The following is a 16,489-nucleotide window of genomic DNA, read 5'->3' on the forward strand; positions in this document are numbered from 1 at the left end:
GCGCCACACGGAGACATGGGTGTTTCTGAAAGCCAGCTTTACTGTGCTAGAGGAAGAGGGTCCCCGCATCCGGCCCTGGCCATCCTGCCCCAGTTTTCTGAGTCACCTTCTACCCAGCGGACAGGAAGTCAAGAACCTTCGCTTGGGGAAGTGGGAGGGGGATGGGCCAGCAGTTTCTACCCATAGCTCTGTTCACCACCAGGGAGATTGAGACACTGGCAGAGGCCGGACTGAGATCCTGAGGTTCAGGGTGCATTCTGGGTGGATTCCTTTGGCGTGGGTGGTTGGCTCTCAGCAAGTGTAGCTCTTATTTGGCTCTGTCACCCTGGGCTGCCAGGACACAAGTCTTTCCATGCTTCTCCCAGTGCTTGACTTGGCACTGTCTGCAGGCAGGTGGGTTGGTGAGAATAGCAGTGCATGTGGGGGATATGGAAGGGGTTTAGGGGATCTGGATTGGGGTTTAGGGTCCTGGGTCCTAGGGTGTGCTCACCTGCAGCAGTACCACTCATTCTGGCATTGAGAGCAGCGCTTGGAGGCCTCTGCACTACAGTAAGCACAGCGGGGCCGCTCCGGAGCCACTGCCGCTAGCACATCCAGCCTGTAGGTCTCAGCCCATCTAGAGGAGGGTCAAGAGGGCCTGACTGAGCCTGGCAGGTGGGGCACCCTGCCCACTTCCATCCCTCCTGCGTCCCATCCACGCAGGCCTTACCTTCGTGCCTGCAGCCGCAGGTCCTGCTCCGAGGGGCTGAATACATGCTGAAGCTGATGCTTAGCAATAGCCTGCCACTTGCCTCTGTTCTCTTGCTCCAGCCGCTCGCGGATTTCTGGGATCTAAGGGAGTGGAGTGTGGTAGGAAGGAGCTGGCAAAGAGGACAATGGTCCTGAGCAACTAACCTTCCAGTGCCTACCTGTTCTAACACCAGGTCCTTCTTAGGGGGCTGGGTTTCAGTGAGGGCCAAGTGGGCCAGGAAACCCTGCAGGTCTGCCAGGTTGGGCAGCTGGTCAAGTAGTGTGTCTGTGAGGAAGGCCCGAAGCTGCAAGGATGTCCAGTTGTGGCAGGTGTGAGTCAGGTGCTGGCCAGAGGGGCAAGGAACAGGGAGGCCCGGGTTGGGCTGAGGGTGTCTGTGGGGCCCATGTCTCATTAGCTGCTGTGTTGCCTGAGGACCAAGGACTGGAAAGAGGACTGGGACTGAGGTGGGTGGTCAAAGATAAGCAGCCACTGGCTCGGCGCCTGCAGCACAGTGGTTAACGGTGCCAGCCACATACACTGAGGGTGGTGGGTTCAAACCCAGCCTGGGTCAGCTAAACAATGACAACTGCAACAAAAAATAGCCGGGCATGTGGCTGGCGCCTGTAATCCCAGCTACTTGAGAGGTTGAGGCAAGAGAATCACTTAAGCCCAGGAGTTTGAGGTTGCTGTGAGCTGTGATGCCACAGCACTCTATCAAGGATGACACAATGAGACTCTGTCTCAAAAAAAAAAATATTAGCAACCAGGATGCAGTGGGAGTGGGATAGACATGGGGCAGCAGTGGGGCTATAGGGACTGGTGTGAAGGTCACTCCCTACCTTAAGTAGTTGTCCCTTGGCAAAGCTGGTAAGGCAGTATCGGGCCTGAGCCCCAGGGCTTAGCAGCAGATTGTACAGGGTGATCCACACTTGCCCATCCAACTTGCTCAGCTTTTGCTGCTCCGAGGGGGCCACTGTCTGCCAACGGCCACTCTCAAATTGCTGCAGCTTGCCTGGGGGGAGGAAGCAGCACATTGGGTGCAGCCATTTCATTCTCTGAGTGAGCCAGCTATGTCATCTAGGGGAGAACCTGGACCACAGCACTTGCCCAGGCTGTGGTACTGCTAACCCCAGAGCAGAGTGAGTACTCAGTAGTGGACACTTAGGCCTTGCCTGCTGTAGAGCCCAGGTCTTCGCCCACCTTGAGTGAGGCATCCTGGTATTCTCTGAGGGCTAGGGAATGGATTTTGTCTGCCTATGTGTTATCTGCCCACCATGATCAATCCTGAAAGCAGTGGGCTGGGATTTAGATGTGTAGGGGAAGACCTTACCTCCTTCCCTCCGGCTCCAGGGACTGTGCTCCAGCAGTTCCACCAGAAGACAGGGCAGGTTGTGGGTGCTGAGCATGCGGCTCAAAGTGCTCAGGGAAAGGCTAGGGGCCAGGGTGCCAGGAGGGAGGTAAGCAGAAGCAGGCTATAGGTCCAGTTTTCCAGCCCCTCCACTGTAGGCCCTACACCCAGTCAGTCTGCCCACCTGTCCACACAGTCAGTAATGTAGCGCAGTACTGAGAGGGCCTTCAGAGCAATCTCAAATTCCATTACCTCTGCCTGCTTCTGCAGCTCCTAGGACACACATTGGTTAAGCTGGGCTACCCACAGCCTGCATAGGCTGTGGAGAACCTGGATCTAGTCCTTGTCAACCCCAGGGAATCTCAACCTACCTGCATGGGGGTGCTGTCCTCAGACCCCTTATCCTCATGGAGGCTACCATGGCCACTCCGGGCCACCAGCAGAGTCAGTTTGCGGTGGCAGTAGTCCACAAGGTCCAAGATTGTGTCTTCTGCTGACTCACACACCTCCTGGTGGTAGGGGGAAGGAAAACTTTCTGTCTCTTGTCTTTCTCACAGATTCTTTTATTTTTTTTTTATTTTTGAGGCAGAGTCTCACTATGTCGCCCTTGGTAAAGTGCCATAGCGTCACAGCTCACAGAAGCCTCAAACTCTTAGGCTTAAGCGATTTTGTTGCCTTAGCCTCCCAAGTAGCTGGGACTATAGGCACCTGCCAGAATGCCCAGTTTTTGTTTTTTTTTGAGACAGCCTCAAGCTGTCACCCTGGGTAGAGTGCCATGGCATCACAGCTCATAGCAAACTCCAATTCCTGGGCTCAAGCGATTCTCCTGCCTCCGCCTTCCAAGTAGCTGGGACTACAGGTGCCCACCACAACACCGGCTATTTTTTGGTTGCAGCTGTTGTTGTTTGGTGGGCCAGGGCTGGATTTGAACCCACCAGCTGGAAGTATGTGACTGGCGCCTTAGCCACTTGAGCCACAGGCACCAAGCTGAGCTATTTTTTTGTTGAAGTTGTTATTGTTTAGCAGGCCCAGGCCAGGTTCCAACCTGCCAGTCCTGGTGTATGTGGCCAGTGCCCTAACCACTGAGCTATGCACGCTGAGCCTCACACAGATTCAACCTCCCTTTCTGTTAGGCTATGACCTGGAGCAGTAGGCTCATGGACAGGGACAGTGCCTCACCTTGTGGAAGAACACTGTTTCCAAGAGGTTGATGATAGAGGCCTCATGGTGGACCTGTCAAACAAAGAGGAGGACAGGGCCTGAGGCTGCTAAAGGAGGGACAGGGGCCATTAGCTATCCTCCCCAGTTCAGGGCCCTCTGGAGGGGCAGGAGGAGATCTGAACCAGGGGCCCAGCTCACCACCATGTATATGGGGAAAGTATTCTGGGGCTTGAAGTCCTCCAGCCTGCATAACACAGGGAACACCTTCTGCTTCCACATCTCCACTGCGATCAGCTCCTCCACAAGTGTGGGAATCTTTGACAGGTGGGGGAGAAGATAGGCATGAGTTGAGCCTGCCTTAGCCTGGCAACTCTTTTTTTTTTTTTTTTTTTTGCACTTCACATTCATATTTTATTGCTACATTAAAAATGAAAATAAACTATAAGAACTGCAAAAGCATGAAATCTCGTGAAGATTATGAAGCAATGGAGGCACCCATTGTAGAAGGTTAAAATCGGCTCATCTAGTAGGTAGTGTAAGGACTACACACACTAAGGTCTTCAATGATGAGACTGACAGCATCTGCCACCTAGAATTTATGTACCAATGGGCGTTTTAAAATGAACTTAAAACATTGGTTACCCATAACTTATTAGCCAAGAAGTATAGGTAAGAAGACATCACAAGAAGCCTAAAATCTCTAAACACACAGGTTTACAAAAAACAAGCCTAAAACCAAGGCTCTCAGGCAATGTTGAAATTTTTCTTGAGAGAGGATCTCCATTTTATGATTTGTGGACAGAGCCTGGCAACTCTTCTATCCTTGGTGTGGCCTAGTCCAGCTCTCCTCAAACTCCTCTTGGGCCCCTAGACACTCCCAGACCCCAAAAGTTCCTTGTCTCACTTCTTTCCTTCACCTTAGACTTTCATTTCCAGCTGCTCTCAACGTCTCTGTGGAAACATACCCTATGCTTCTAATGACTGACCCCACCCTGTGCCCAGACTGCCTTGTGCTCCCTGCACCCTTATCTCCACTCTCTTTCCCTCCCCCATCCAGATATCCTTTTCAGGCCAGTCCCTCTGTTAATGCTCTTCCTCTTGGTCCCTGTCCTTTGGCCCTCCAAAACTCTTGTAGACCTTGTCCTTACCCTTACTCAAGGCTCTTCATAGTGCCCTGTTCCTACCTCATCCCCTAGTGGTGAGCTCCCCTCTTTTCTTACAGGGAAACCCTTTTGTCAAGTGATATCTCAGTTTTTTTTTTTTTTTAGAGACAGAGTCTCACCTTGTGCCCTCGGTAGAGTGCCATGGTGTCACAGCTCACAGCAGTCTCCAGCTCTTGGGCTTAGGCGATTCTCTTGCCTCAGTCTCCTGAGTAGCTGGGACTACAGGCACCTGCCACAATGCCCAGCTATTTTTTGTTGCAGTTTGGCCAGGGTTGGGTTCAAACCCGCCACTTGGTATATGGGGCCTGCACCCTACTCACTGAGCCACAGGCACTGCCCTCGCAGGTTTTTTCTTTGTTTTTTTTTTTTGCTTTTATTTATTTATTTTTTTTTTTTTTGAGACAGAATCTTACTATGTCACCCTCGGTAGAGTGCTGTCTGATCACAGCTCACAGCAACCTCAAACTCTTGGGCTTAAGCAATTCTCTTGCCAGCCTCAGCCTCCCAAGTAGCTGGGACTACAGGCGCCTGCCACAATGCCCAGCTGTTTTTTGGTTGCAGTTATTGTTGTTTAGCTGGCCCAGGGCTGGGTTTGAACCCACCACCCTTGGTGCATGTGGCAGTGCCATAACCACTGTGCTATGGGTGCCGAGCCATATCTCAGGTTTTTGTGTTTTTTGTTTTTTTTTTTTGTAGAGATAGAGTCTCTACACTTTCTCGCCCTCAGTAGAGTGCCATGGCGTCACACAGGTCACAGCAACCTCCAACTCCTGGGCTTAGGTGATTTTCTTGCTTTAGCCTCCTGAGTTGTGAGACTACAGGTGCCTGCCACAATGCCCAGCTATTTTTTTGTTGCAGTTTGGCTGGGGCCGGGTTTGAACCTGCCACCCTTAGTATATGGGACCTGTGCCCTACTCACTGAGCCACAAGCGCTGCCCCCAGCTATTTTTTTTGTTGCAGTTGTCATCGTTTAGCAGGCCTGAGCCAGGTTCGAACCCGCCTACCTCAGTGTATGTGGCTGGCGCCCTTACCCACTGAGCTATAGCGCTGCCATATCTCAGGTTTTTTACTAATCCCACTCACTGACCCATGCTCCATCCAGGTTATCTCCCTGATTTCTATTAATAACTCCCCCCTCTCATGTTGGAAAGGATGCCCCTTTCTTTGCCAAAGTCCCACTCCCACTTCACTGGGGCTCCCTCTAGCCTTATTTCAATTTAGGGATGCCTTTAGCATTTGGGCTCTCCTCCTGAAGCTTAGGCTGCTAGGATCCATCCCTATTTCTCTAATTAACTCATGTCCTGTGCCAGCCCTGGTGTACTAGGATCCCATCCAATAGGAGTACAAAATGAAGTGTGTAACACAGATTTCTTTCCCCTTTAGGGAGGACAGGTGTACAGGCCAGAGGGAAGAACACACACCTCGGGTGATCCTGAGGGTTTGAGTGGGTGAGGTTTGAGGAGGAAGGTGGAAACCCTACCCCTGACCTAGTAGTACCTTTCCATGGGTGACCAGCAGCTCCTGAATGGGCTCCCCATGGCTGACCGTGGCATCAAGGATGGCTTGCATGTTCAGCTTCTCCAGGTTCTCATGCTGCTGATTCCACCTGCCCCAGAGGGTGTGTAGGTGCATTTGGGTGCACATGTATACGTTAGGAGTAAGGATAGGGGCTGAAGAATCCTATTATTGAAGTATAACCGGATCCTGAGGGCCTGGGAGCCATACCCCTATATCAGAGAGCTTTGCTTCCCCACTTGGGGGCTCTTCCACACCGGGTAACCCCTCCTCCCAAGGAAGGCCCAAGCTTCCCCAGTCAAGGACAATGACCCTGTGACAATGTCTGACCCAGGTGACAATGACCCTGTGACAATGTCTGACCCAGGTGCCTTACCCTTCGGAGCCCATCTCTCGTAATGGGAAGCTACGTAGACCCCGCACCAACACGTCAGCTTCCCCGGGAAGTAGCAGCTCCAGGTCACCCATGTCTGGGCTGGTGTGCAGTTGACCTCAAGCAGCAGCCAGGGTAGGGCTGCAGACACACTCGGAGACGACCGACTCCGGCTGGGCTGATGTCTGGTACAGGACGGTTGGGTTTGCGTGAGTCTTTATCGCCATGGAAACCGGAGAGCCCGCGCGCCTGCGCAGCCCGCCCCTGCCCCTGCCGGCAACTTGCGCAGGCTCCGGACCGGTTTCCAGGCTGAAAATAACAATTTTGTTTGGATTTCCAGATCTTTCTTTCACAACAGGCTGGGACCCATGAGTCTCTCCTGAGTTCCAGACCGCGGTGGCCTAGATTCTCTCCTCGGATGTCAAGTCGGCAAAGGGTTGGAGTAACAATGACACCTCACCAGCTCCTCCAGCAGCTGTCTTCTTGGCCCACTTGGTGCTCTTCAGCATGGCTTACTAGTTCCCACGTTTCCAGTAGTTGGCTGTACTCCCGAAACACTACTCAGAATGTACAACTTCTTTTTTTTATTAATATTTTTTTAAAATCATAACTGTATACATTGATATGATCATGGGGCATCATACATTCGCTTCATAGACCATTTGACACATTTTCATCACAATGGTTAACATAGCCTTCCTGGCATTATCTCAGTTAGAATGTACAACTTCTATCTAAATCCATGCTGCATTACTTCTGGGTAACTGCAGCGGCCTTTCACTGGATCCACTTCCCTCTTGATCCTTAGGAGCAGCCAGGAATCTCAAAGGTGTATGTAACATTATTGCTTCCTTGTAGAGAGGGACTCTGGCTACTTCTAGACTTCAAAATTCTAGTTCTGAAGCTGTAGCCCCGCAGCTCTGCAAGATATATTTCTTGCCCTTTCTCCTACTTTGGGACTTCAATTCCTTGGCTTTCTACCCCTTGCCAACCCTATAAGCCTCCCTTTGGTTTATCATACATCCCAAAGAACATCTTGCCTCAGTCTTTTGAACTTATATCCTTGCCTGGAATACTTTTTCCTTCTAGGCTCAGTTTATTTCATGTCAATGAGGTCTTTCTCGGCCATCTAATCCAGAGTCCTGTTCCCATTGCACATTTGTTTTTTTGAGACAGCCTTAATTTGTTGCCCTTGGTAGAGTGCTGTGACATCATAGCTCATAGTGATCCTCTTGCCTCAGCCTCCCAAGTAGCTGGGGACTACAGATGCACACCACAACACTCAGCTATTTTTAGAGAGGAGGTCTTTCTGTAGGTCAGGCTGGTTTTGAACTCCTGAGCTCAGGCAATCTGTACGCCTTGGCCTCCCAGAGTGCTAGGATTATAGGCATGAGCCACTGCACCTGGCCTTACTTTTTTTTTTTTTTAAGAAACAGAATCTCTGGGGCGGCGCCTGTGGCTCAGTCGGTAAGGTGCCGGCCCCATATACTGAGGGTGGCCGGTTCAAACCCGGCCCCGGCTGAACTGCAACCAAAAAATAGCTGGGCGTTGTGGTGGGCGCCTGTAGTCCCAGCTACTTGGGAGGCTGAGGCAAGAGAATCACTTAAGCCCAGGAGTTGGAGGTTGCTGTGAGCTGTGTGATGCCATGGCACTCTACCGAGGGCCATAAAGTGAGACTCTGTCTCTACGAAAAAAAAAAAATAGGATCTCTTAGCTAGGGACGGTGGCTCATGCCTGTGATTCTAGCTGTCTGGGAGGCTGAGGGAAGAGGACTGCTTGGGGTCAGAAGTTCGAGACCAGCCTGAGCAAAGCCAGGCCTCAAAAATAGAAAAATTAGGCCAGGTGCAGTGGCTCACGTCTGTAATCCCAGCACTTGGGAGGCCGAGGTGGGTGGATTGCCTGAGCTCACAAGTTCAAGAACAGCCTGAGCAAGAGCAAGACTCCCATCTCTAAAAATAGCTGGGCATTGTGGCGGGCACCCATAGCCAGCTATTTGGGAGGCTGAGGCAAGAGAATTGCTTAAGCCCAAGAGTTTGAGGTTGCTGTGAGCTGTGATACCACAGCACTCTACCAAGGGTGACAAAGCCAGACTGCCTAAAAAAAAAAAGAAAGAAAAATTAGGCAGGTGTGATGGCACATGTACCTGCAGTCCCAGCTACTTGGAAGGCTGAGGTAGGAGGATTGCTTGAGCCCAGGAGTCTCAGGTTGCTCGAGCTAAGCTGGTCATGGCACTCTAGTCAGAGCGACAGAAAGTGACCATCTCAAATAAAAATGGAAATAGGGTCTCACTTTGTTTATTTCATTGCCCAGGCCTCTCAAATTGCTGGGCTCAAACAATTCCCTTGCTTTAGGTTCCTGAGCAGCTGAGACTAGAGGTGCATGCTACCACACCTGGCTAATTTTTCTATTTTTAAATTTTTTTTTTTTTTTGCAGTTTTGGCTGGGGCTGGGCTTGAAACCCCCCCCCCCCCCCGTATATGGGGCCAGTACCCTACTCCGTGAACCACAGGCACTGCCCTTTTTTTTTTTTTTGAGAGATGGGGGCCTTGCTATATTGCTATGACTGGTCTCAAACTCCTGGCTTCATTCTCCCAAAATGCTGGATTACAGGTATGAGCCACCACACCTGGCCCCAAATCACTCTTCTTCATCACATCTGTTTCTTTTTTTGGAGACAGAGTCTCATTATGTTTCCCTTGGTAGAGTGCCATAATGTCACAGCTCACAGCAATCTCAAAATCTCTTTTTTTTTTTTGCAGTTTTTTGGCTGGGGCTGGGTTTGAACCCACCACCTCCAGCATATGGGGCCGGCGCCCTACTTCTTTGAGCCACAGGCACCACCCGCAACCTCAAAATCTTGGGCTTAATTCTCTTGCCTCAGCCTCCCAAGTAGCTGGGACTAGAGGCGCCCGCCCCGATGCCCAGCTACTTTTTGTTATTGTCATCATCACTGTTTAACAGGCCCTGGCCAGGTTTGAACCCACCAGCCCCCAGTGCACATGGCCAATGCCCAACCACTGAGCTACGGGTGCTGAGCCCACATCTGTTTCTTTTTGGCTGTTTCAGTTTATAATTAGCAAACACCTTAACTTGTTCATTGTCAGTCCTGCCCACCATATGATGCTCCAGCATGCCAGGCCTGTGGCTGTTTTATTCACTGCTGGGTGCCAGGTGGGCTGGCTCAGACGTAGTACTCAATAAAGGTAGGTTGAAATGGATGACTTTATTTACAGAAGTAAGATCAAACTGCAGACAGTATGAACTAGCCTGCTGTTTTGGCTCCATGTAACAGGCAGGGCTTAGCAGGAAGTAGTAGCCACAGCAATGTGCCTATCTAGCCAGCACCAGTCTCATTTCCAGCAGATAATGATGTTGGGGTCATTTTCAAGTCGCTCATCCAGTTCATGGTAGCTCATGCCTGAATAGGGTAGTAGAAGTGAAGTAAGTCAGTGGCCTTGTCTTGGTCACCCTGTCCTGATCCCATCCTGATTGCCCTGCCTGTCTCCACCTGTCTTGCAGCAGATTTCATCATAGCTGTGGCAGCCTGTGTAAAGTCGGGCAGGGTGGGTCCACTCCTCCCGAGACACCCGCACAGGATACTTCTGTAGTCGCCGAATGAGGTTCTTCATAAGCCCAAACTGGATCAACTTTCTAGGGTAAGGGTTGGGTGAGAGAGGTGTGATGCCCTAGCTAGGCCTTTTTAAAGGCAGGCCAACCCTTTTCTGCAGTCTTGTCTTCAATTTTGTCTCAGTGGTTAGTCTGACCTTCGAGCCCATCATCTCTAGGAAACCTCCCTAGACTGGCAGTGCCATGTGAATATGCTTGGAATCAACCCCACCCCCACGCCCCGCTTCCTCTCTGATCCAGGGCTCCTGGCAGATGTAGAGAGTCTACCTTCCCTCAGGTAATCCCTTCATGCCACAGGAATTCCCTTCTGACCGTTCATCGACATGCTGCAGTTGCTGGGGGTGGCGGCCAATGAGGTCTCGCACAGTAGTGCCAGGGCTCAGACTGCAGTACAGCTGGAACACATCCCGGAGACTGGCCCTCTTGTGCCCTGTGGGTGCCAGGGTTCAACTTGCCAGGTGGCCCTCCCCTCCCCAAGATGGCCTTCCCCAGAGCCTGCTACTACCTTGCTTGGTCACATAGGATAGACACGCCTCCTGCAGGGACTTGTCGTCTACCAGGTCCTGGACCTTGGGTGTCGGGCAGTACACATTGGAGTACTAGAGGGTAGTAGAAGGCACAAGGGCCTGAGTGAAGGGCATGGGAACTGACACAGCCCTGGTCTGGCCCACCCACATGGTCTACTCTTCATTTAATTATACCATACCCAAGACTCACCTACCTGGAGGATGGACACCAGTGTCACAACACCATAGTACCTAAGAGAGATAGCTATGCTCAGCTTCTGAGGACCAAGCCTTCCCAGTCCCCATATTCGGGCCCCTGGGCTCTTTTCTGGCTTGTAACCTTATACTGTGTATGAGTTTATTCCCACTCACAGCAGGTTCTGGATAGCAATGCGCACCAGGTTGAGCTCCACATCTGCCTCAGCTGAGATCTTCTGGACATGACGGAAACCATCAATGTAGGGCAGTATCTGGGCAGAGTAGGGGAGGGTCAGAGGAAGTAGGGTGAGGCCAGGGCTCTGACCAGTCCCAGGTGATACTCACGGAGGGATGGCACACCTGTTGTGTAGTGAGGTCCCACTGTGAGTTGAAGAAGTCTTCCTTGTCCTTTGTAAAAACAGGTACATCATACTCCTGGGCCACAGGAGGGTCTGGACGCTGCTCAATCACCTTCAAGTGGATGGTGTTGGACTCATCTGCAGGGGCCCCACCCATATCCTCAATACCACCTTTTCCAAGAGGCTCCTGGTTACCATCCAGGCCTCCCAGCATCCCCGAGGCAGTCATGTAGCTCTGGGTAGGGTCAATCTTCCTGTTTTTTTTTTTTTTTTTTTTTTTTTTGGAGACAGAGTCTCACTATGTTGCTCTTGGTAGAGTGCCGTAGCATCACAGCTCACAGTAAACTCAAACTCTTGGGCTCAAGTGATTCTCTTGCCTCAGCCTCCCCAGTAGCTGGGACTACAGGCGCCTGCCACAACACCCAGCTATTTTTTGGTTGCAGTTGTCATTGTTGCTTAGCTGGCTGGGACCATGTTTGAACCTGCCAGCCTGGGTGTATGCGGCCCAGACCCTACCCACTGAGCTACGGGTGCCACCCTCAATCTTCCTCTTTTATGGAGTGAGAAATTAAGGTCCAGCAAGGGGAAGGAATATGCCCAAGGGGCAGAGCTGGAGAGCTCTACTAGCTCTCCCATCTTCATCATGCACTGCACCCTGGTCATTATCACCTCAGTCCATGGCTATTTCCTGACCACCAGTTCATTCATGATTCTTGTTCTTCTCCCTCACATTCCCCTACCACTTTTCCATCCCTCCTCTACCCCTTTGCTGTCCTTGCAGAAGCTGGGCCATACCAATGGGGAGAGTGCACCGGCCTGAGGCATTTAGCTCCTCCAGCAAGATGGTCATGATGGGCACCAACTTCTGCTTGCTCTCCTCCGTGGAGATGAAGCTACTCTCTAGCTAGATAGAGTACAGACAGTATTGTGGGTACATCCTAAGATCCCTGCTGGCTGGCTACTCTGTCTGGGTCCTGAGCTGGTTAAGAGGGTTCCAATTCTAGGGGGCTCTGGAGTCATGGGAAGACTTTCCCCAACTTTACCTGCCCATACACCCAAGCCCATATCATCACAGACCTCCAGTGTGGTCAGGTAGCCAGCCAGCTTTTTAACGATGGGCTCAAGGGCACAGGTCTTGGCCTGGGCATCACACACGAAGCCCAGATTGAAGAGGAGGGCATTGCGGCTGTATTTCTTATGTTCAATGCACACAGGGCATCCAATCAGCTTCTTTTCCATGGCTGTGCTGGATGGGTGGAAGAGTTAGGCCTGCCCCCAAGCCTGTTCCCTCCTCCTGGGAATCCCCCCCACCCCAAGCTAGGGCCTCACACAGTGATGAGCTTGTTTTGCAGCTCTGGCTTGGTGATGATGTACACTTGGACAGTGTCAAACAGCTCCCGGGAGATGAAGTCCTCAGGGACCTGAGGAGAGGAGTGTCAACAGGCTCTTCAGAGGACATGGGTACTGAGTGTACAACAAAGAGTGCCTTCCTCACCCCAGTCCCAAGCCCTGTTCTCCAGTGTTTCTTTCTCTGCCATCCACTCAAGCCTACTACTACTTTGTTTCCAAACACACGCTGTGTTCTCACCTGCTTCCTACCTTTTGCACATGCTTCTCCCTTTATCTGGAGCATTCTCTCCTCCCTCACCTAACTTATATGCATCATTTAGGTCATAATCCAGGGATACTATGGGTCACTCACCTCACCTTTTATGGGGCACAGCACTCTCCCCGGCCTCCCATAGGCTCTTTTCCCAACACCAGTACCAATGTGCCCTATGTCTTCCCCGTCACGCCAGGTGCAGGGGACATGGGTCTGAGTATCCTCTCGGCTCACGGTTGTCGGCAAATGAAGGAGTGGCGTCCCCGCGTGCAGCAAGGGGTCTACCGCCGCCAAGCAGCCGGTTGAGCTCCGAGCTCCGCCCCTCTCCCAACCCAATCCCGCGAGCTCGGGTGGCACCTGATAGGTGATCTTGGGTCCTAGCGTGGGATGGAACTCGCTGAAGAATATGCATTCTATGCGGCAGCCGCTGCCCATGACTCTAGTAGGCCTGGGTCCGTAGATTCTTCGTTCCTGGAGCGTGGAGACTCCCCAATTCCTGGAAACACCTGACCGAGACAGTCCGGAGGCCAGGGCCCTAGGGTGGCGCAGGTTTAAGCGCGCACACACCAGCAAACCAGTCTCTTCAATGGCGCCTGCGCAGCGCGACTCAGAGGCGTGGCTGGCTGGGGGAGCTTGTGCCAGGAGTCCAGACGTCGCACCCGGAAGTGAAGTGCCTCCGCGACGGAGTGGCGGTGCGCTGGCAGGTCCTCGAATATCCAGGTTTCTTCGGAGGGAACCACTGCACAGGTCGGCGCTGCGGGTGAGGCAGCTCCCTAGCGTGGAGGGGCAGCAGGTCAACTGCACTCGGGGAGGCTGTGCGCGAAGGGATTTACGCAGCTGGGACCTACAATCCCCGTCGTGTTCCACGCCCTCCCAGGTGGCGCTCGCGTCGGCAACGGCGTGGTGCACGGTGGGATTTGTAGTCTTATATGGCCTTGCGCGTCCTACCTGGAAGGTGGACCAGCGAATAGTACCGGTTCACATAAGGGTACGTGCTGACAGGCCGCCGGTTCTCGACTGGCATGTTGTGACTGTTAATGGTGCTGATCTTGGTACTGTTACTAACATAACTTCTTGGAAGAGGGTGGCACTCCTGTCCTGCAACCTTTTTTCCAATGAGAGGAGTGGACAGTGGTCATTCGAGACCTTTGCCTACGCTAGTATGCTTTCAGGCTACAGCCACCGGCCCAGCTGACCATGGCACTTTCTGCAGAGACTGAGTCACATATCTACCGAGCTCTGCGCACTGCCTCTGGGGCTGCCGCCCACTTTGTGGCCCTAGGCTTTACCATCTTTGTGGCTGTGCTTGCCTGGCCTGGCTCCAGTAAGTAGAATTCATAGTTGATTTCTGGCAAGGGGGGTCAGTTTTACTGGGGAGCAGGGACAGTAGGAAGCCTTGGGCCTGACTCCTGGGAACAGGTCTGGCTGGCTGAGATTGTCTATGCTGGAGGGATGAGTGGGTGGAGCAGTTGGGTGGCTCTTCCAGCCTGGCCAGGCCCCTCAGAGTACCTGGTTTTTCTTTCCTTGCCTGGATGCTTTATTTAGCTGTTTCTCGGTTGGTTCTATGGAAGATAGGAGGGTTGCCAGAGGAGTGACAGTGCCAGGCCTCTGACCCAGGAAGGGGCCAGGAAGAACAGCTTGTTGCAGCAAGAGGTGGCTCACAATGTGGCAGCACCTCCTTGGGTGATGGGTTGCTGGTATCCCTTTCTTCTTGCCTCAGCCCCATAAGGTCTCCTCTTCTCATTCTAGGCCTGTTCTCCTGGCACCCTGTGCTTATGTCTTTGGCTGTAAGTAGTGGGCCTGGGCAACTCTTGAGGGTGGGAGCACTGGCATGGGTGGTGGTCCTGGCAGCCTCTAATCCTCATTTGCAGTATTCTTTTGGAGGAGTTGCATACTTCAACTCCTGCCTGTGATGTATATCTGAGACTTGAACACACAGAATTCAAGATCAATCCCAGGGCAAATGCATATTTGTCTAAGCACAAAATGAGGCTTTACCTACCTCTATCCACGAAGGTGAGAAATTGTGTTTGGATGTACCTCTTTTCCACTATAACTTACGGTGATGCACTTAATTTTCCCCTGAAACAGTGCACCCACATGGCCAGCTCTTACCAAGAAATTGTATCCAGTCTCATGACAGGGAAACAAAGCTTGTGAATTATTTATGGCTGCTACAATTTAAACCCTCCTGTTTACTGGGTAACTTGGAAGAGATGACATTTCAGAAAGCACCTAGGAAAATGTGTGGAGAGACACCTTTGTTTACTCAGGGCAAATGTACTGTACCAGATGGGGTTTTCCATCTCACCCACCAAACAAATACTCTTGTCAATGGGGACATAATGAAAAAGGGGAATCAGTTCAGATTCACTGACAGCTTATAAAGTTACCTAGATCCCTTTTCCTTTTTGCTGGAGCAGCACACCCTCACTTGAGTTTCCCATCCTGTCTCCTCAGTTCTCCTTCCTGATGACCGAGGCACTACTGGTGTTCTCTCCTGAGAGTTCACTGCTGCGCTCCCTCTCACGGAAGGGCCGAGCACGCTGCCACTGGGTGCTGCAGCTCCTGGCCCTGCTATGTGCACTGCTGGGCCTCGGCCTTGTCATCCTCCACAAAGAGCAGCTTGGCAAAGCCCACCTGGCCACACGGCACGGGCAGGCAGGGCTGCTAGCTGTGCTGTGGGCTGGGCTGCAGTGCTCAGGTGGGGTGGGGCTGCTCTACCCCAAGCTGCTGCCCCGATGGCCCCTGGCGAAGCTTAAGTTATACCATGCTACTTCCGGGCTGGTTGGGTACCTGCTAGGTAGCACCAGCCTCTTGTTAGGCATGTGCTCACTCTGGTTCACTGCTACTGTCACTGGTGGGGCCTGGTACCTAGCTGTGCTATGCCCTGTCCTCACCAGCTTGGTCATCATGAACCAGGTGAGCAATGCTTACTTATACCGCAAAAGGATCCAACCATGAGCTTCCAGCTTAGGGGAGGCTTGGATTTGCCCTTTAGTGTGGGAACTGCCATTAAAAACCCCTGGACTCTTCTCAGCTGACTCCGACACCTCAGGCACTGGATCAATCAAGGGTAGGAGGAGACCCATGTGTGGTATTTTTGCATCTTATGCTGGAGTGTCTCCCTTTTCCTTGTCTCCATCATTCCAGAACATATGGATCATGTATCTGAATGAAGTTTAGGTTGTGAGACTGCCTCCTAGCAATGCAGTTCATACTTGCACTGAAATGTCCAGAAATTTCAGAAGAAAAAAAAATAAAAGACTGAAAAGACCAATGGGAGGAGCAGCTCAGAGTTAGGGATGGTTTTGTTGATGCCATCAGCATCAGAAAACAAACAACTGGGCAAGATGGGGACCTTTCTGTTCCTGGTTGCTCAATGAAGGGCTGAAGCTCTCCTAGTATAAATCTCCAGGATCTGGCTGGTGAGCCTCCCATGCCACCCAGGGTTCTAGCAGGCTCTAGAACTGTAGTGGTGAATGGTGCAGCTGTGTGTCCTTCCCACCTACCAGCTACTCACTATGCTGGAGTCTCTAGACTGTGGTATTGGATAGACACAATGGCAGGATGGGAGCTGGGCACGGGTTTTCTCCATAGGTGTCAGACACCAAGCACTCTTTCTTGAAGGTGAACCATGGATACAACTCCTTATGACAGAGAGGCCCTCAATCATCAGAACATCTGGGCAGGGGCAGAAGGCCATCCTGACTGGGGATTAGAGAGGAGATAAAAAGGTCTAAGGTGACAGTTCTGCAATGGTGCTTGGCAGTGGGCATGTAGGGGAACGGGAGCGGGGGTAATGGGCTTCTTATCCAGCTGGAGTCACCATGGAGAATGAGCCTTTGAACCCAAAGTAAAGTTCCTGTCTAACTTTGCAGCTAAGTGTGATGATGAGGGGACTGC

The 16,489-nt window shown here is 51.9% G+C and overlaps 3 protein-coding genes across 7 annotated transcripts; 1 reads left to right on the forward strand and 2 right to left on the reverse strand.

Moving 5' to 3' along the window:
• Positions 1-22: 22 nt before the first annotated feature.
• Positions 23-6,532, reverse strand: ZMYND10 (zinc finger MYND-type containing 10). 4 transcript variants are annotated; one of them, XM_053598416.1, is made up of 12 exons: positions 6,294-6,532; positions 5,900-6,008; positions 3,438-3,554; positions 3,258-3,311; positions 2,450-2,587; positions 2,263-2,351; positions 2,061-2,161; positions 1,570-1,742; positions 909-1,034; positions 710-831; positions 491-616; positions 23-383 (listed from the first exon to the last, which is right to left on the reverse strand). In XM_053598416.1, exons 1-12 carry the CDS (start codon positions 6,383-6,385, stop codon positions 308-310), a joined length of 1,323 nt encoding a protein of 440 aa, XP_053454391.1. In that variant the 5' UTR covers positions 6,386-6,532; the 3' UTR covers positions 23-307. The 4 variants fall into 4 exon arrangements, with proteins under 4 accessions (XP_053454391.1, XP_053454390.1, XP_053454392.1 ...); XM_053598415.1 differs by having other exon boundaries at positions 909-1,073; XM_053598417.1 differs by lacking the exon at positions 3,438-3,554 and having other exon boundaries at positions 909-1,073; positions 6,294-6,486.
• Positions 6,533-9,494: 2,962 nt separating this feature from the next.
• Positions 9,495-13,831, reverse strand: NPRL2 (NPR2 like, GATOR1 complex subunit). Of its 2 annotated transcripts, XM_053598422.1 has the most exons (12): positions 13,700-13,831; positions 12,941-13,343; positions 12,310-12,401; positions 12,058-12,226; positions 11,776-11,884; positions 10,982-11,118; positions 10,796-10,893; positions 10,639-10,675; positions 10,423-10,516; positions 10,230-10,347; positions 9,799-9,941; positions 9,495-9,708 (listed from the first exon to the last, which is right to left on the reverse strand). In XM_053598422.1, the coding sequence occupies exons 1-12, from the start codon at positions 13,720-13,722 to the stop codon at positions 9,641-9,643; spliced, it is 1,491 nt and encodes a 496-aa protein (XP_053454397.1). In that variant the 5' UTR covers positions 13,723-13,831; the 3' UTR covers positions 9,495-9,640. The 2 variants fall into 2 exon arrangements, with proteins under 2 accessions (XP_053454397.1, XP_053454398.1); XM_053598423.1 differs by lacking the exons at positions 12,941-13,343; positions 13,700-13,831 and having other exon boundaries at positions 12,058-12,221; positions 12,310-12,825.
• Positions 13,776-15,863, forward strand: LOC128591138 (transmembrane reductase CYB561D2). The gene is made up of 3 exons (XM_053598425.1): positions 13,776-13,907; positions 14,333-14,370; positions 15,044-15,863. The coding sequence occupies exons 1-3, from the start codon at positions 13,781-13,783 to the stop codon at positions 15,545-15,547; spliced, it is 669 nt and encodes a 222-aa protein (XP_053454400.1). The 5' UTR covers positions 13,776-13,780; the 3' UTR covers positions 15,548-15,863.
• Positions 15,864-16,489: the final 626 nt, after the last annotated feature.

The sequence above is a fragment of the Nycticebus coucang genome, chromosome 8, assembly GCF_027406575.1.
Source record: "Nycticebus coucang isolate mNycCou1 chromosome 8, mNycCou1.pri, whole genome shotgun sequence".
Taxonomy (NCBI): Eukaryota; Metazoa; Chordata; class Mammalia; order Primates; family Lorisidae; genus Nycticebus; species Nycticebus coucang.